At 37.5% G+C, this 18,183-nt stretch overlaps 2 protein-coding genes across 7 annotated transcripts; both read right to left on the minus strand.

Annotated features, from left to right (window-relative positions):
* Positions 1-215: 215 nt before the first annotated feature.
* LOC133742871 (uncharacterized) lies at positions 216-3,057 on the minus strand. Of its 5 annotated transcripts, none has more exons than XR_009862804.1 (7): positions 2,511-3,057; positions 2,079-2,151; positions 1,891-1,964; positions 1,210-1,294; positions 905-1,126; positions 679-829; positions 216-576 (listed from the first exon to the last, which is right to left on the minus strand). XR_009862804.1 is itself a non-coding variant. In XM_062170559.1 (5 exons), the coding sequence occupies exons 2-4, from the start codon at positions 1,267-1,269 to the stop codon at positions 680-682; spliced, it is 432 nt and encodes a 143-aa protein (XP_062026543.1). In that variant the 5' UTR covers positions 1,270-1,294; positions 2,511-3,057; the 3' UTR covers positions 216-576; position 679. The 5 variants fall into 5 exon arrangements, 1 of the variants encoding a protein (XP_062026543.1); XR_009862802.1 differs by having other exon boundaries at positions 2,079-2,189; XR_009862811.1 differs by lacking the exon at positions 2,511-3,057 and adding an exon at positions 2,270-2,504.
* Positions 3,058-10,137: 7,080 nt separating this feature from the next.
* Positions 10,138-14,045, minus strand: LOC133725676 (trifunctional UDP-glucose 4,6-dehydratase/UDP-4-keto-6-deoxy-D-glucose 3,5-epimerase/UDP-4-keto-L-rhamnose-reductase RHM1-like). Of its 2 annotated transcripts, none has more exons than XM_062153026.1 (3): positions 13,796-14,045; positions 11,062-12,649; positions 10,138-10,977 (listed from the first exon to the last, which is right to left on the minus strand). In XM_062153026.1, the coding sequence occupies exons 2-3, from the start codon at positions 12,634-12,636 to the stop codon at positions 10,513-10,515; spliced, it is 2,040 nt and encodes a 679-aa protein (XP_062009010.1). In that variant the 5' UTR covers positions 12,637-12,649; positions 13,796-14,045; the 3' UTR covers positions 10,138-10,512. The 2 variants fall into 2 exon arrangements, with proteins under 2 accessions (XP_062009010.1, XP_062009011.1); XM_062153027.1 differs by lacking the exon at positions 13,796-14,045 and adding an exon at positions 13,072-13,736.
* Between the last annotated feature and the right edge of the window lie 4,138 nt (positions 14,046-18,183).

Below are 18,183 nucleotides of genomic sequence, written 5' to 3' on the forward strand. Positions count from 1 at the left end.
GTAGATAGAAATAAAAAGGGACAAAATCGGAAGTTAGGGGTAAAAAAAATCAACGGAGGTCCGATATGCGATATCAATTAGGTAGGCAGGGCTAGAATCACCTTGAGAAAAAGTTACATCTGTCGGTCTTTCACTGTTTCAAACTTTGCAGCACAATTAAAATAGCAATTGAAATTATTCTAAAAAAAAAAAAAAACTGAACCCCACTGACGATCTGACACATAATAAACAAAGATTAAACATCACTGGTTTTAGACAGGGTTACAGGTTACTCTAAACATCATTCTAATTAAAAGTCACTATCCCAAGTTCCCAACAACACATTCAAGCTGTAAAATTAAAAAGAACAATGATTCAACCTCCTCCTATGTTCTCTCATATACAAATTTTCTCAGAGACGCATTTTCATCAAAACCCTCATATGTAAAATTGAAACAACTAATGAATTTCATAAAAGCTAATATTTGACTTGGATCATCTTTTTTCTCTGAAGTTTGACCAAGCCCTTCCAGCAAATCTTGAAAATTGAGTGTGTGTATCTCTACATTAGTCGGCCATTTATGATTTTCAAATGAGCTGAACAACAAAAAAAATTCAATCAACAATCAAATAATGTAAAGTTTTGTTGAACCTCAGTAAGAAAATTAAGGAAACCAAGCAACAATAATTGCAACTTACCTCAGATTGCTCTTTGTTCCCTTTGCCTCATCATTCTTTGTGCCCTTTGGTATTCTAACTCCACCGAAGCTCGAAAACACTCCAACAAGTGAGCGTTTGTTGCATCCCAAGTTAATGCTTCACCAAAATATAGCCGAGCAACTTCAAATTCCTGCCCAAAAAACAAGAATTATACTTTGAAAACAATCTACTCAGCTAACAAAAACAAAACAGAAATAATGACTACCTCATTCATGAAAGCTGACATTCCAGGTTGGTAGAAAACTCTGGCATTCTGGTTTACCACACGTTGAACTCCATGATACACTGGATATTGCTGTGCCAAGTTACTAATCCATAATTGATGAGTATAACTGGATGCTGAGGCCCGAAAACCATTGAGAAGTTGCTCATTATTACGATCCATAATGTGGCCCAGGGCAAAGAACCTCATTGCTAGTATATAGCTCTGTACGAAGATTAATAACCATTACAAAAAGTAAACCAAGCAATAAGAACATAGATAAAACATCAGCCAAAAGACTATCTAACCTCAGCATCGAAGCGTTGCTTCCCTAACTGCAAACATTGGGCTGCGCTTAACCATTCCATTTTTCCAAATCCAAAATGCTTTCTCCTACAGAGAAAAGATGAAAGCCACAGATGCAAATATTAAACAAATATCCAAAAAACTTATTCTAGTAAGATGAGGTGGATGTTGCTATTTATGGATGAAACTAGAAGAAAAGGATGAAGCAGGCAGAGAAGAAAAAGATGCTACAAGAAATTAGAAAATGGATGAAACTGAACAATATTGAAAACACAAAATCAAGAACCTTTAAATGGAATTTGAAAATGGATGAAACTTAACAATATTGGAAGACACGATGATAGCACATTACTAACCCAGAGAAAACTGGAAAAAAAAAAAAAAAAAACATGATAGAAATGATCTTAAACCTAGAACTGATCTGATAGAAATGATCTTAAACCCAGAACCCAAGGAATTCTTACCCAGAAAATTATCTTAAACTTATTCTAGTAAGATGAAGTGGATGCTGCTATTTATGGATGAAAGTAGAAGAAAAAGATGAAGCAGGCAGAGAAGAAAAAGATGCTACAAGAAATTAGAAAATGGATGAAACTGAACAATATTGAAAACACAAAATCAAGAACCTTCACCAATGTGAAAAAAGATTGAAGCAATGGAAGATTGGTTTTCTGGAGGATTACCTTTAAGCAGTGAGCACAAGATGACCAGAGAACCCAGAAGAAAAAAGCCAATGTGATGACAGGTGAAAGCCCCTCTGAGAAAGAAACATGATATTGAATGAGAACCCATTCGTAAACACATACCATACCAGAGACCACTCTGTGAAAAAAGATTGAAGCAATGGAAGATTGGTTTTCTTGAGGATTACCTTTAAGCAGTGAGCACAAGATGACCAGAGAACACAGAAGACAAAAGCCAATGTGATGAAAGGTGAAAGCCCTCTGAGGAAGATACGCAGTTGAATGAGAAGTATACAAGACTGCAACAAATGTAAATGAAAATCAAAAAGAAAAAAAATGTAGGAGAACCCAAGCTGCAATCAAAAAATGGAATTCTTACCCAGAAATGATCTTTAACCCAGAACACAGAACACCACCCAGAAAGAAATTCTTAACAGAAATGGAGAGTTTGATCGGGGAGAGAGAGAGAGAGAGGTTTGCAATCTTGATTGAGCGGGAGAGTTTGTTTCAACAGTATATAAAAATTATAATAAAAACGTTTATTTATAGGAATTAGGAAAAGAAAAGGGTTAAAAAAAATCTGGGTTAAAATGTAAATTTACACAAGTCAACAAACTTACCGCCGGACGACCCCGTTTCGCACGGATGAGTGAAGTAAAATTGGGAATTTGGCATGTGTGGTGGATCTGAGTCATCTGACGGTTGAAAATCGTCGCTAGGTCGGGGATCGAAGGAATTAGGGTAGTCCGACGGCGGTTTGGTGGAGGGTGTTTGGCTGCCATTTTAGGGTTTTGGGTGTTTGGTGAATGTAGTGGTGGACTGTGCTCGAAGGATTGAACGATTGAACCGGACAGTCGTGGTTTGGCTGCCATGGCCGGAATTGAATTTGGGGACTTAGGGCTTCGAGGAATGGAGTTGGGGATTCGGATAAAGGAGACGAGAGAGTAAACAATTGAACTGGACAGTCGCGGTTTGGCTGCCATGGCCGGAATTGAAGTTGGGGAGTTAGGACTTGGAGGAATGGAATTGGGGATTCGAAGGAGGGAGACTAGAGAGTAAGCGATTGAACTGGACAGTCGTGGTTTGGCTGCCATGGCCGGAATTGAGGAATTGGGGATTCGGAGGAGGAAGACGAGAGAGTAACAGTAACTCTGATAGTGGGTTTTTTTTTTTCCCTCAAAGGATCTAATCGTGGTTTTATAGGAGACGGGAGAGTGGGTACAAAGCGACGTCGTGTTGCTACAGTGGTTTTGATTAAAAAATATCACTTATTTCAAAATTTTCTTTTCATTTTTGTTTTAAAAAATAGATTGAGCTAGAATTAAAGATAAAGTACTAAAATTCAATCAAAAAGGATAAAAAGGTGGCTATAAAAATTCAAGAGAGGAGATAATCAATTAGTTCTTGAAATGGGCTCTTTTTTTTTTTTTTTTTTTTTTTTTTTTTGTGGAGGATTGGATCGAGATTGTAGAGGACGATCTAGTGACGTGGGTGGAAGTAAATGGACAGCGCAGATGGAGTTCGTACGATTGGAAAACGGCGTGATTAGGCGGGGACTGGGTTTGTCACAGGTGGAGACTAGAGAGTTTGAGAGAAAAGTGGGAGAGACTGAAATAACTAGATAGGCGTGAAGTGAGGAAGATTGAGGAGGTGAAGAAGGAGAGATAAACAGAGAGAGTAGAAAAAAAAAAAAAAGAGGAGGAAAACTGACACGTCATCCAGCTACCAGAAGAATTTGAGGGAATGAACTAGTTTGGACAAAAGTTGTGAGTTCAAGGACTTTTGGGATTAAATTAGAAAGGCAGGGACTGAAACGAGGACGAAGACATACTTCAGGGACTAAACAGTAGTTTATTTGTCATTGACCCAAAACATCAAAATTGGCCAAAATTATCCCACTTACCTCATCAATAGATTTTTTTTTTCCACTAACCCAATTTAGAGAGAAATGACAAATTTACCCTCAGTATAATTAAACAGTTACATCTAATGCCACTTTCCCCTCTCTCTCTCCAGCACGATGCAGGAACTTTGCCTATATACTATGTCTTACTTTTTCATAGTTATAGGCTCGCTTTTAAATAAGTGAGCGATAAGTTCAAATATAGTTGGTCTATCCTATGTATCACTGTGGCTCCCCCACGAATCCTTATTATGTCCATTGTTATGTGACAGCGGGTGGGTATGTAATGGCATTCTTGACATGCGTTCTATATCAATGAAATTATCATTAGTTCAAAATTACAATATATTATATTTTCTTCAAAAAAAGTACTACATTACTCATAAATGTTAACTTGTCTCTTCAACGCGCGCTGTAGTTTGCACATTTTTCCTTTATACTTTATTTTTACTATAGAGCTAATTGCATTTGAAACATAGAAGGCTTCTTGAAAGGCTCTATTTTTCTTCTTTGTTACTTGGTAATAACTCACAGAGAAACGTTGGCAATCAAAAGGTAACTTGTATTATATATAGATATCCAAAATTACATGTTCTTTTTTTTTATTGCATATAAAAATTACAATACTTAATAGACATTCCAGATATATGAAGCAATTTCAAATCTCCTTATCTCAAAATAGCCAGACTAAAACCAATATTCCCAACTAGGGAAATTATCCTAGGTATATATATCATAGAATGTTAGAAATGAATTGCACGCCTACTTCGGGTCGGTACTTTGCCCATAAATCCATAATGGCGCATCATGCTCTTTTTATAAGTGATCTTCTATTTGGCCTGGGTTTAAACCTTTACTTGCATATGTTTGGTCGCAGTGGCGGAGCTAGAAACTTAGGGTTATTGGGGCACAAAAATAAAATAATAATATCAAAACATAAAAAATCTTGAAAAATAACAAGAAATTTTTGATTGAGTTGAGAGTTGCAACTATACTTTTCTATTTTACAAGAGTTTTTCAAATCACTAAAAAATAACAATGAGTGACAGAACTATAACTTCATCCTAGATGAGGATGTTTAGAAACTGAAAAGAAAAAATTTAGAACTCAAATTATATATCAAAATTTTAATGAAGATTCCGATACAAAAATTTGATATATAGAAATATTATAATTTAGAAATACGATTAATTTAAGATAAGAATATTGTTAAAATTATCTCAAGTTTATAATAGCCAGCAACATGAAAAAAATAGTACGCATTAATAATATTTAGTGCTGCAAGCAAGCTAGAATTAAACTTTAAACTTTGGAAAAAACGTAATCAAAAATTACTGTAGTTCGCCAGATTCGAATTCTGGACCTATAATGTAACAATAACATGGGAGACCACTGCACTATAACCATAATAGATGGAACGTATTGCCATCACCATAAGTAGTATCTTCCGCGTAACCTAAGCAGAACACTACAATAATAAGAGCGCAAAATGTGACAGCCATGAATAATAGTATTGTAACAACAAGTAACTTTCTGCAGCTGATTACATGAATAAAATTAGTCAAACAAAGTGTCCCGTATAAATCTTTGAGGTCAGCAACACAAACTGTACCTGAAAATGAAAGACGATTTTTAATCCTTACCGGTAACAGAAAGTAATGGGAACCCAAGACCAAGGTTCAAGAGACATTCCACAAGATAAGTATAAGCAGCTGCAGCACATATCTTACCCAGATTAACCAACTGTAGCTTTCCAGAATGGCCTACTGAGCTATCAGGTCTTTCCAGTGAGCTTGCCCAGCAGACCGCAAGTAGAATAGAATCTTGTTGTTTGTGGGATCAAGGCGCAGAGCTCTAGAAAATGAATGCATGCTGGGGAAGAATTCCTACAAGAATGGAGCATATGTCACTACACCATAAAGCTGCAGTATGTGTATTAAGAGCATTTAATAAACACTATATATTGTTCAATAATAGCGTTTCTGACTCACTATTGAATCGTATACAATAGCGTTTCTGAATCACTATTGAATCGTAGTCTGGTGAAGAAGTACGTTGATCTGTTGATGTGAGAACTAGTAAGAGAGAGTGACGACTATTTACATTTTGGTTCGGGTCGGGTACATGGGGCTTCGGGTTTGTCAACTTCACCGTTTGAAAAAATAGCGGGAATCTTAAAAAGCCCATTCAAAAAAAGGACCAATCAAAGCCTCACATCACCGGTTTTTGTTTTCTGTGTCATGTTGGACATCATCTTATAAGTTCTCCTAGTTCATCTAGGAATTTATTTCGGGGTGACTTTTTCCTGGTGCGATCAGGAAGCTCAAAATGTAGAGAAAACAACGACGCTAAACTTTCATCATCGACATCATTTTTCAATTGGTTCCTCCATCTATGTGAAGTACAATGTAGTTGCATTGGTAAGTTTCGCTATAATTCTGGTGTTAGTAACGAACAAGGCCGAAACTTTCTAAATGCAACTATTCTAGTTGATGGGGATGAAGCTTATACTTCTATTGAGGGATCATCTGTCATCATAATCGAACAATTTAGGTTTTTAATTTTTATTTTATTTTTTATTAATGGTCAAAAAGTTGCATAAATTTCCAGTACTAGAATTATGAAATCACCATATGCAGCTACGTAACCAAATGTGTAAAGTAAATAACCAGGACCCCGTGGACAATGTTTCCAAAAGAATGTTTTTATCCTACTATCTCATCATCCAACACATCAATACCATCTCAAGCAGAGCAATATATCTTCTCAAAAAAAAAAAAAAAAAAAGCAGAGCAATTTAAGGGAACTAGGAAAGTATTATATAAGCAGTGCTAATATAAAAAAATTAAGCATTTATGGCACGTTTACTTACTTGGAATGGAAAATAATCATGAATCGGAGACAAGTGGAATGGGAGAAGAAAGGAATCAGTATTGATTCCGGAGGAATGATTCCTAAACCCATCTCCCCCCTTCGTAATCGAATTCCTGAGTATTCAGGAATCGATTCCTGATAAGGAGGTGGGACCTACATCCATTCCGATTCCTTCATGTGTTAGTAAATGCAGGATTTCTTTTACCCGGAATCATTCCGATTCCTTTATGTGTTAGTAAACGCAGGAATGTTTTTACCCCGTAATTATTCCATTTCCTTCCAAGTAAGTAAACGTGCCCTTAGAAGAGATCATTAGAACCCTTATTTTCATATATATAACACTTTGACTAGTAAAAGATAGTCATTATAAGAAGGTACTTAGGTCAAGGAAACTCATATTTATATCATACTAAATCCATATACACACATACATTAGATCAAAAAACTCTTTTGACAAACAACAATATGTGCTGATGCAATTAGTTAGGCATTCAACATATATAAGAACAACAGTATATGCTGATGCAATTAGTTAGGCATTCAGCAAATATAAGAGCACCACTCTTTCAAGCACATTTCAACCTCCACTGACTAGTAGAACTAAGGACTTCGAGAACCTACATAATCCAGGTTTGCTAGATTTCAAGATGAAAAATCTTAAGCCCTTTCATAGGAGTGAAATGTAGCACAATCCTTGTACCAACGTACGATAGACTCGCGGTAACCGCTTAGGAGATGCTTGTTATCCCTGTCCAACTTCAAGGCCTCAGCATAGTATGTCATTGCTTTTGAGTAATCCTACAAATAAACATTTGTAAAGAGGCTGGGAGAATTCTTTGAATTCTTGGTAGGAACGGAGGAGGAGTATGAAAATATAAACGGAAAAATGTCATTCTCTTTATACTTATATATAAATATAAAGAAAGTAAAAAAGTAAAGTAAAGAGTAAAAAGTAAAAAGGTAAAAAAGTAAAAAATGACAATAACTTACCGACGCTGATCGTTTTGGAGTGTGTCACGAACGATGTCGTTCGGGACACTCCCAAACGACATTGTTTTGAGACCCATCCCAAACTCATCGAATTGGTTCTTCCCAAACGGCGGCGTCCAGCCCTCCAAAACCCTAGAGTCCGCCGTGGACGACCATCCCATACTCATCGAACTGGTCTTCCCAAACAGCGGTGTATAGCCCTCCAAAACCCTAGAGCCCGCCGTGGATGACCAAGGGCCCCAGCTCCTCATTCCGGTGATGGCCATCCCAAACTCATCGAACTGGTCTTCCCAAACGGCGGCGTATAGCCCTCCAAAACCCTAGAGACCGCCGTGGACGGCCAAGGGGGGCCCAGCTCCTCATTCCGGTGATAAGCTTCTCGGCGATGACTGGAGAGAAGGGAGTCGCCGGTGGAGTCTGGAACCATTTTACTCTCTGCAACTGTAAATGCAAATTGAGATCTGAAGAGGACGACTATTTTACATTTGACTTCGGGTCGGGCACATGCTATGTGGAGCTTCAAGTGGCCAAACCCGACCGGTGCATCATTTTTTCTTTTTTTTCTTTTTTATTAGAAGAAAAATTGAACATGGAAATAGTTTAGATGGTTAAACTATTTTTTGGTTCTTTTGACAAAAAAAAATAAAAAAATAAAAAACTATTTTTGGGGTTTTTTTCTTGATAGATTTGGTGTAGTTGATGATTTAGATGGTTGTATTATATACAAGTCTAGCCATGGATTGTATGGGAAATCGATTTTAAGATTATTTGAACTCTAGATATAACGTCTTTCTTTGGCCTTTTTTGTGTTCTTTCTTGTCATAGTGTGATACTAAAGTTAATCTAATATTGACTTGTGCAGTTTTCCGCTTACTAATGTGTTATTTACGATTTTGATTAATAAATTGGTGATACATAACTGATAATCGAGTTGGTATATGGGTCGGGTTGAGTTGAAGCAACATTTGACTACTCAAAATATTTAACCAGTTTTGTAATTGAGATTTGAGAGAAAAATAAATTATAATGTCCTGCTGTGTGTTGACTGGTGAACAACCTCTAGCCAAAAATTTTATCTTAGGTTGGTAAATGACAACTTATTTATGCGACCCACTCTAAAACTAGTCTTGACTGTATGACCATACGAGGTCAGGCTAGACTAGAGTAAGCACATCACCAGAACAGACTAGTTGACGGAGGTGTGGTGAATTACTGAATTACTGAATTTTTATATTTTTTTTAAAGAATTTATTTTTTTTGGATAAATATGAACAAGTATATATGGAAGACGGCTAATGCTAACGTGCGCTTCGGATACCAAGTTGCTTTTTCTCCTGGGATAACAAATGATATCTTTACCAAGGTAAAGCCGTAAACTTTTCTCACAAATCTTACTAATGTGAATTCTCATTTTTAGGTGAATTCAAAATTAAAAAATTGAGACCCATAACATAATTAAATATCATGATTCATGCGTCAATGACCACCGCATTGTTTTTATTTTTCATCAACTTGTGAAATTAGAAGGACTTATATATTTTTTTGGTTCTAGGTTTTTTTTTTCAGGTACGAAATGAGATTGAGAGATGTATCTCAGAGGGTACCTAGAAGGACTCATATTTTGCACAAAAGAATTGGAAGGTTTGCAACAGGGAAAAAAAAAAAGAAATTAACTGTGATCATGCGCCAACGCAAGTAGATCTCATGAAGCATTATCAAAGCTTCTTATATATCCCACAATAGACAAACTATAGTCCCATACAACTCGGGTACGTAATAATCCTAGCTATCGTTTTGAAATGAATTGAACTCATAGCTAGGATGACAGTTGGTCAGTGACTGATATACTAATTCAATTTGGGTAATGATTTTAGAGCCATAGAAAACGGCAGCGAAACGTTTCATCAGAGATGAGAGAGAACCAACTTAATTATCCACACACTTGCAGTGAAAACCAAATTTAGTGTGAGGAAGTCGACAAAGGATTTCAACCAATATAAAGTCGGAGAGATATTAGTGTTCGTCTTGCTTGGCCATGTTGTTTCTGGTTATCTTTTTTATTTTTTTAAGTTGGACTGAGAGTAATCTTTTTGTAGCAGTATCACAACGACTCATGGCAGATGTAGAAACCTGGGGCAAAGAACTGATTGCAGAAAGCATATGCATTGCCCGTATTGGACAATGATTGAAAGAGTAATTTTTTTCTTTTTCTAGTGAGTAATTATACATACATACTTGTTTCGATCGATATAGTCATTTGTTTCGATATAGAGGTCAGAGTGGAGGAATCAACAAACTAATCATAAATCCAAACATTAGACGGTTCCTTTGTCATAAACAAAAATTAGCACATTCTAATTTCTTAATACAGCCAGGAAACAAATATCTGGTTAGGAAAGACACGCTGAAAGGCTCAAAACAACTCATAGACAACACAATGGTTATTAAAAGATGACTTGTATTATATGCCAGCCAAAGAGTAGGGAAAAAAAAACTTGTATAATAGATATCCAAAATTACATGATTTTTTTTTATTGCATATAAAAAATTACAATACTTGATGTGACCTTCTAGATATATGAAGCAATTTCAAAGCTCCTTATCTCACAATAGCCAGACTAAAACCAATATTCCCAACCCATGAAATTATCCTAGTTATCATATCATAGAAATGAATTGCACTAATAGGATGACACAAGGGAAATGACTAAAATGACACGAGGACAGTGACTAAAATGACAACATGCAGTAATTCATGCCCTAATAACCAGGGAAAAGAATAAAGATATGCATAAATTATGAAATAATTATGAAATGGTAATGAGGTGTAGAGGTTCATCAAACACTTAAATGACTTAATTTGCTGCTCCACCAGCAAATGTTTTCTTGTTGGGCTCAAAGACGTATTTAATCAGCGACTCCTTGATTGGCAATAGTTCAGGGAACTCTTTCTTCAACTTAGATGCATCCATCTCATTGTTACTTCTTGGGGCCACAATAACCTTGGCTTGTTCTTCCAATGTAAAATTAACCCACTTGAAACTGGGGTCTATGTACTTCTTGTACATCTCCAGGATCTCATTGTGACTCACAACACCAGGGTTTGTGAAGTTCCAAATGCCCTTCAAGTTCCTCTTGGCCATCTCAACTGAAATCGGTAGAAGTTCATCCAAGATAGTCATGCTGTTTGGAATATCAACCACTTTGTTGTACTTGGAGATCTTTGTGATGAAGTTGCGTGGATTGCTGAGATCAGATGATATAGGCATTCGAACTCTAAGAGTGCAGACATTGTCATATTCTTTCAAAAGCTCTTCCACCTGCAACAAAAAAATGGAAAGTCAGATATTAGTTGGCGGCTATGCTGAAACCTTCTCAAAAGATAACAATAGATAGACACATACCATGGCTTTGGTTTTGGAGTAAAATGAACCAGTGAAATTTGGTGTATCTTCCTCCTTGAACCCAATTCCTGATCTTGATGGATGAGCTGCATCGTACTCGAAGATACAACCAGTAGCATAATTCATCATTAGGAGGTTGTGCTCTCTGCAGACATCAGCCAAGGTCAATGTACCCACAACATTGGTCCGAATTGTTTCTGGTTTATGAGATTCACACCAATCCACATTGGGTCTGCCAGTCACTCCAGCAGCATTGAAAACATGGGTTGGCTTAACCCTCTGAATATCAGCCAAGAGCTGAGAACGTTCCTGGAGCCGCCCTCGTCCATACTCAAACGGTATCCCTTGTTTCTCACAAATCTTCCCAAGAAGGCCTCCAATCCACCCTGTTCTCCCATAAATCAGGAACTTCAGAGATGGCTTCTGAGTAGATGGAATGCCCCTAGGAGCTGGAACAACCACTTGGCTTTGACTAGAATCAGTTGCTGGCACAGGGGAATCAGAATTGCTTGTATCAGGCCCATCAAAGTTTCTTTCAATTCCAGGAACCATGAGCATTCTTGGATGAGGGAGCAGTGCTCCAGAAACATCTCCCCACCAATGAGGATTCTTGACGTACCATTCCATTGTCTTCCTCAAACCTTCCTCCCATGAAGTACTTTCAGACCATCCCAAGTTTTTAAGCTTTTGGTCATCCAGAAAATACCTCTGATCATTAAAAGGTCTATTCTCAACAAAGTTTATATATGTATCTGGGTTCAACGAGAACAGTTGGCAAATTTCCCTAGCGACATCAACTACCCTCCTCTCTTTCTTTGTCCCAATGTTGTAGACATGGCCTACCTCACCCTTATGGAGAATGACCTCAAATGCCTCGGCTACATCCTCACAATAGAGATAACTCCTGACATTTGATCCATCACCGTGAATCGGAAGAGTCTTCCCTTTCATAGCCAAGAGCATGAACTTTGGAATCATCTTTTCAGGGAACTGATTGGGGCCATAAACATTGTTTCCCCTGGTAGTTATCACAGGAAGCCCATATGAACGTCCATATGCCATAACAAGCATCTCTGCTCCAGCTTTAGTCGCAGAGTAGGGGTTTGTGGGAAGAAGCTGAGAAGCCTCATGATTTCCCACCACAGCATCCTCATCTGTCTCCCCATAAACTTCATCTGTGCTAACATGGATGAACCTTTTGATTTGGCCAGTGACTTTGCATGCTTCTAGAAGAACATGCGTGCCATATATGTTGTTTTTAGTGAACTCAAAGCTGTTACCAAATGAGTTGTCAACATGGGTCTGGGCAGCGAAGTGCATTATTGTATCAATGGACTCGGTGAGAAGGATGAAGTTGACAAGGTCAGCGCTTCCAATGTCTCCCTTGATAAATTTGAAGTTTGAGGATGACCTTGAGGGGTGAAGGTTCTTCAAATTTGAACAGTAATCAAGCTTGTCAAGGACGACAATCTTGTATTCAGGGTAGTTCCTGATAAGCCGATTGCAAACATGGGATGCGATGAAGCCAGCAGCTCCAGTAATGAGGATGTTCTTCGGTTTATAGGCGGTACCCATATCTGAAAGAGCTCTGCAGAATCCAGCATATAAATTTTAACAATGAGTCTCCAAATTTCAATTACAAGGAAGAATGGTAAATATGCAGGATAAAGGTAATATGAGTTTCATGCATGCAAGTTTCTAACTAATAGATAAAATTTAGGGAACTGACATATAAGTAGTAGGTAATATGTAGCTCATTAAATCATCAAACAATAGAAATAATAAACAGAAGGAACTGAAATTCAAAATAAATAAATAAATAAAAAACTGAAATTCATGGAAAAAATAATAAACCTCTTACCCAGAGTTTCATCCGTTGTAAGTTGTAACTAATAGTTAAGATTTAGAAGGAACTAAAATGTAACTCATTAAATGATTAAACGATACACACGGTCAACAGAAAGAACTGAAATTCAAAATAAAAAACAGAAATTCATGGGAAAAACAAACCTCTTACTAGGAGTTTCAAGCGTTGTAACTAATGGTAAAGATTTAGGTGACCTTTATCAAGACATTTCATTTTCTAATTCAAAGCTAAAAAGACATATTCCCACGCAGATGAGTAAAGCTGGTTGCTTTGTAAATGCCAATCTAAACTTTAATCTAAAGAGTCTAGCTAAATCAGAATTATCAAATTTGAAGAAACAAAATCTATCCCACCTGATATTCAATTATTCATGTCTTCATGTACAATGTGATACAGTAGAAGCTGTAAAAGATATCTAATCATGATAAAAAGCGAAAATTGACAGACCACCTAATTAATTAAGATAACGGCAGACCAGTTTTTACACCATTCACATTGCTTGTCCTGACTCCATTTTCACAGGGAAACCAAACAGTTCACATTTTCTTAACTTCAAAATTTTCAAAAACAACAAGAACCCAAAATGCAAAAGCACCCAAATCTACCGGATCTATGAAAATGCAGCACAGAACGGACCCAGATCTTACTCCCTCTACCCAAAAATTGAAAAAAGGTTCAAACTTTGCACAGAAGTAAAACCATTATGCATAAGCAGCAAAACCCACATTGACCATAAAACTAAAGGCTTTAATGGGTAAGCAGGAGATCTGGGTCTACAATGAGGGACCAATTCCTTGATCAACAACTGAGATCAAAGAAATTACACAACTTTAAACTCCAAAAATCACAGAAAGACAGAAACTTTACCAGTTACAAGTTCTGGGTGGGGAGTGGATCTTGGTGCCCAAATTGGTTGCAGCCTTTTTGGTTTTTATGGTGGTAAAAATTTTAGGACAATGAAGAAGAAGAAGAGGAGACTAGAAAAGAAGGGATTTGAGTGTGAGGAGGGAAGGTGGTTGGAGTTGGGTATTTATAAATATATCAGAGAGAATTGGAATTTGGGTTTATAAAAATGCTTGGGAATATTTGATGGGGTTTGAGCTAGCAGTGATTGGACGGCTGTAGCACTCAGATTTGGCCGCGTACAAATTGTGGGTTTCTGTTAAATGTGTGAAACTGACCACCCCTGTGACTTACGCGATTAGATTAAGGGGAACACAGATCTAATCAGGGGACTAGTAATTTTCATTAGCAGTTGTTACAATAGGGAGTGACAATCTACCATGGTAAATATTGAATCCGCATGTTTTGGCTAGAATTTAGGGATAATAAAATGGAAAACCGCCGGTAATAAAGTGATTAGAAAAATCCTAACATGCATTCACGTATGGCAGCTGTGGAAAAAATATGTAATATTTTCGGTTATAAAATGATCTCACATTTTCTTTCAAAAGAAACTAAATTGTAAGAAAAATAATGCGCCGGTCAGGAATTAGGTTAGGTGGAATCTTGAAATTGGTTCACTTCTAGATACTATAGAAAGCATGATGATGATATTTAAGGGAGTAATTGGAATGCTCCACAGTTCTTGTTGGGAAGAAAATTAGGTTGGAGATCGGTGCAATGTTCTATATTAATATTATGAAAGATGACGGTGATGTTTACAACAGTAGTATTCCCCTGGTCAGCAGCTGATCATGGGAAATTTAGTCACTCACCGTCCGATTGAAATCGGACGGTTGACAGCTCTCATCTCAGATTTCATCACTTAGCTGTCAACCGTCCGATTTCAATCGGACGGTGAGTGACCAAATTTCCCATGGTCAGCTGCTGACCAGGGGAACACGGCTGTGTTTACAAATGTCATGAAAGTCAAATGTGGTCGATTTTTTTTTTTCTGTTATATTGGATGAGATTGAATTTCGGACTCGTATAATTCTATTCATGTTTTTTTGTAGAGAAAAATGCACCATCAGTGCCTCAACTCTTGTGCACCGGCCAAGTTGATACCCAGACTCTCAGTGCTACCAATGTGATACCTGAACCCATATTTCGCTATCGATGAGATACTTCCGTCAGATTTTGCTAAATGCTCCGTTAAAAAAGTCACGTGTCATGCACGTGGGCTAAAAAATGCCATGAAATGACTTAAATGACCCCATAATTTTTTGAGAAAAATGCACCATTAGTGCCTCAACTTTTGTGCACCAGCCAAGTTGATACCCAGACTCTCAGTGCTACCAATGTGATACCTGAACCCATATTTTGCTATCGAAGAGGTACTTCTGTCAGATTTCACTGACGGCTCAGTTAAAAAGTCACATGTCAAGCACGTGGGCCCCCCAAAAAAGGGCAAACACATCTTTTTGCCTAAAATTCATCCCTAATCGATCAAAACCTCCACTTTTCCTCCATTCTCAGAATCATCCAAAGCAACCAAGTCTTCCAATACCTCCCTACACCAGCAAATCAAAAACCTTAGCAAGCCCATCAGCAATGGCTCTTAGTCTTTTTGGCACCGGCCGACGCAGCAACGCTTCGACCTATTTTCCCTCAACATTTGGGATCCCTTCCAAGGTATAGGCTCGCTGTATGTGACTTGTGGGAGGGTGGGGGATAAACAGAAGGTGTTCGATGAAATATCTAAAAGAGATGTGATTGTTTGGAATTTGATGATTTGTGGGTTTTGCAAGAGTGGCAATGTCGATACTGGGTTGTATTTGTTTAGGAAGATGGGTGAGAGGAATGTTATTTCGTGGAACTCGATGATTTATTGCTTAGCGCACTGTGGGAGGGACAATGAAGCTTTGGGGTTTTTTAATGAGATGCGGGAGCAGGGTTTTGAACCGAATGAGGCTACTGTGGTGTAGGTTTTGCCTGCGTACGCTTGGTTAGGGGATGTTGATGATGGGAAATGGATACGCTCTTATGTACATTCTAAATGGCTTCTGTAAGAAGTTGTGTCTGTGGGGAACCCGCATCTCATTTTTTAATGAGATGCGGGAGCAGGGTTTTGAACCGAATGAGGCTACTGTGGTGTAGGTTTTGCCTGCGTACGCTTGGTTAGGGGATGTTGATGATGAGAAATGGATACGCTCTTATGTAGATTCTAAATGGCTTCTGTAAGAAGTTGTGTCTGTGGGGAACTCGCTTGTGAGTTTTTACTATAAATGTGGAGATTTGGATGCTGCGTCTAGTGTTTTTGAATGAATGGCCTGGAAGAATATTATTTTCTGGAACTCTTTGATTTCGGGGTATGCGTTCAATGAGAGAGGTGTACTTGGGATGTTCGAGGAGATGATGCACATTATGCATCATGGAACAATATTTATTTTGATGGAGAGGGTACTTAACCAATTTGATCAGATTCTTTAATTACTGGAAAATGGACTAATGTGATATTATGTTACTAAAGTTAATTTGGAGGGAAAGTTGTATGGCAAATAAATTTTGGAGGGAAGTCAATTGCTAGGAGAAGCAAAGGGTCATTTAGGTCATTTGCTCTTTTTTTGGGGGCCCACGTGTTTGGCATGTGACTTTTTAACTGAGCCGTCAGCGAAATCTGACAGAAGTACCTCTTCGATAACAAAATATGGGTTCAGGTATCACATTGGTAGCACTGAGAGTCTGGGTATCAACTTGGCCGGTGCACAAAAGTTGAGGCACTGATGGTGCATTTTTCTCAAAAAAATATGGGGTCATTTAAGTCATTTCATGGCATTTTTTAGCCCACGTGCATGACACGTGACTTTTTTAACGGAGTCGTTAGCAAAATCTGACGGAAGTATCTCATCGATAGCGAAATATGAGTTTAGGTATCACGTTGGTAGCACTAAGAGTCTGGGTATCAAATTGGCCGGTGCACAAGAGTTGAGGCACTGATGGTGCATTTTTCTCTTTTTTGTATCATTCCTCACTACTTTTGCTAATTCCAAAGAGTTTAAATGAGATTAACTTATGTATAAGTATATTTTTAGTTTAATTAGTATTTGTACATGAAGTGATGAAACTAACCAGATTCCTTTGGGATCTTAAACAAGGCCTTACCAAAACATAATAAGAAATATATATTTTTTTCTCTTGACAGAGGGTATTTGTGAGTTGTAAAGCTTACTAGGAAGAACTAAAATTGGGACGTGTATGTTACTTGCGATAATAACACAAACTATTAATTATTCCTTTTTAGGACAAACTGCTTCCTCTAGGTATTGCTAGACTTTAAAGAATTGGGAATTTGGGGGAGTACTCTTTCACCTTCAACCTTATTTTCTGTTGGGTACCAATATAGTACTGCACGTTCTCTACACATCGAAGCCATTAGCACACCTAACAAGAGCATCTATTATATGCTGTGCATTTCCTTTTGCTGATTAAATCAATCAAGATCCTCCTTCATCAACTGGGTTGCATTTTTCTTGTGTGATTCATATAATGACCGGTTCGAGTCGATCACATGGAATATGCAGGGATGTCTTTGTTCTGCTCATGAATGCTGTCATTTTCTTTTGGCTGGAGAGAAAGAAAGGAATTAAACGGCAAAAAAGACCCAGGTCCACATGATTCATTCATTTTCTGTAATTATTATATGTGATCGATGCTCAATTTGCTCCTGATTTCATCATAAACTTAAAGAGAAACATAAATAGACCAAACAGAGGAAGGTCCACCGGTCCCTAAAAGTAAATATGTTGAAGCAAATGAGTTGGTGAGGAAAAAAGAGGGGGAAATAGAGCCTGAAAGGTGTTAATATTCTAAGACACCACATCCCAAGTGTATACTTACAATACCTTGTACAGCTATTGGAACAGATGACCTATTTATAATGCTCTTGAAAACACATCAACAAATAATTTTTGAACTTAATGTCTCTTTTGATGAGATGTTTGCGTTCTATATCTTCTATTCTTCCACATTGGGAGTGCTTTTGATTGTGATAATCAATTTTCTTTTTCTGTATTACTAATAAGGTTATTCTCCAGAGTCCACACTTGATGAAGAAATGTGTATCCCGTAAGGGTTGGTGTGAGGGTGAAAGAAGGAGCATCGGTGTCACGCCCCGAATTTTGAATAACAAATTCAAATCCGAAACATGAATTAAACAACTTAAACAAATAAACGTTCTGAATTTTTTTTTCTCAAACAACCTCGCCACTCACGCTCAAATTCAAAACTCGAAGACCTCGAGTTAATTATTACAACTCACTCGTACAAAGTAAATTGTAAAGCTCTAATGAGCATAACAAACCTCACAACTG

This window comes from Rosa rugosa, chromosome 1 (assembly GCF_958449725.1).
Source record: "Rosa rugosa chromosome 1, drRosRugo1.1, whole genome shotgun sequence".
NCBI classification, from domain to species: domain Eukaryota; kingdom Viridiplantae; phylum Streptophyta; class Magnoliopsida; order Rosales; family Rosaceae; genus Rosa; species Rosa rugosa.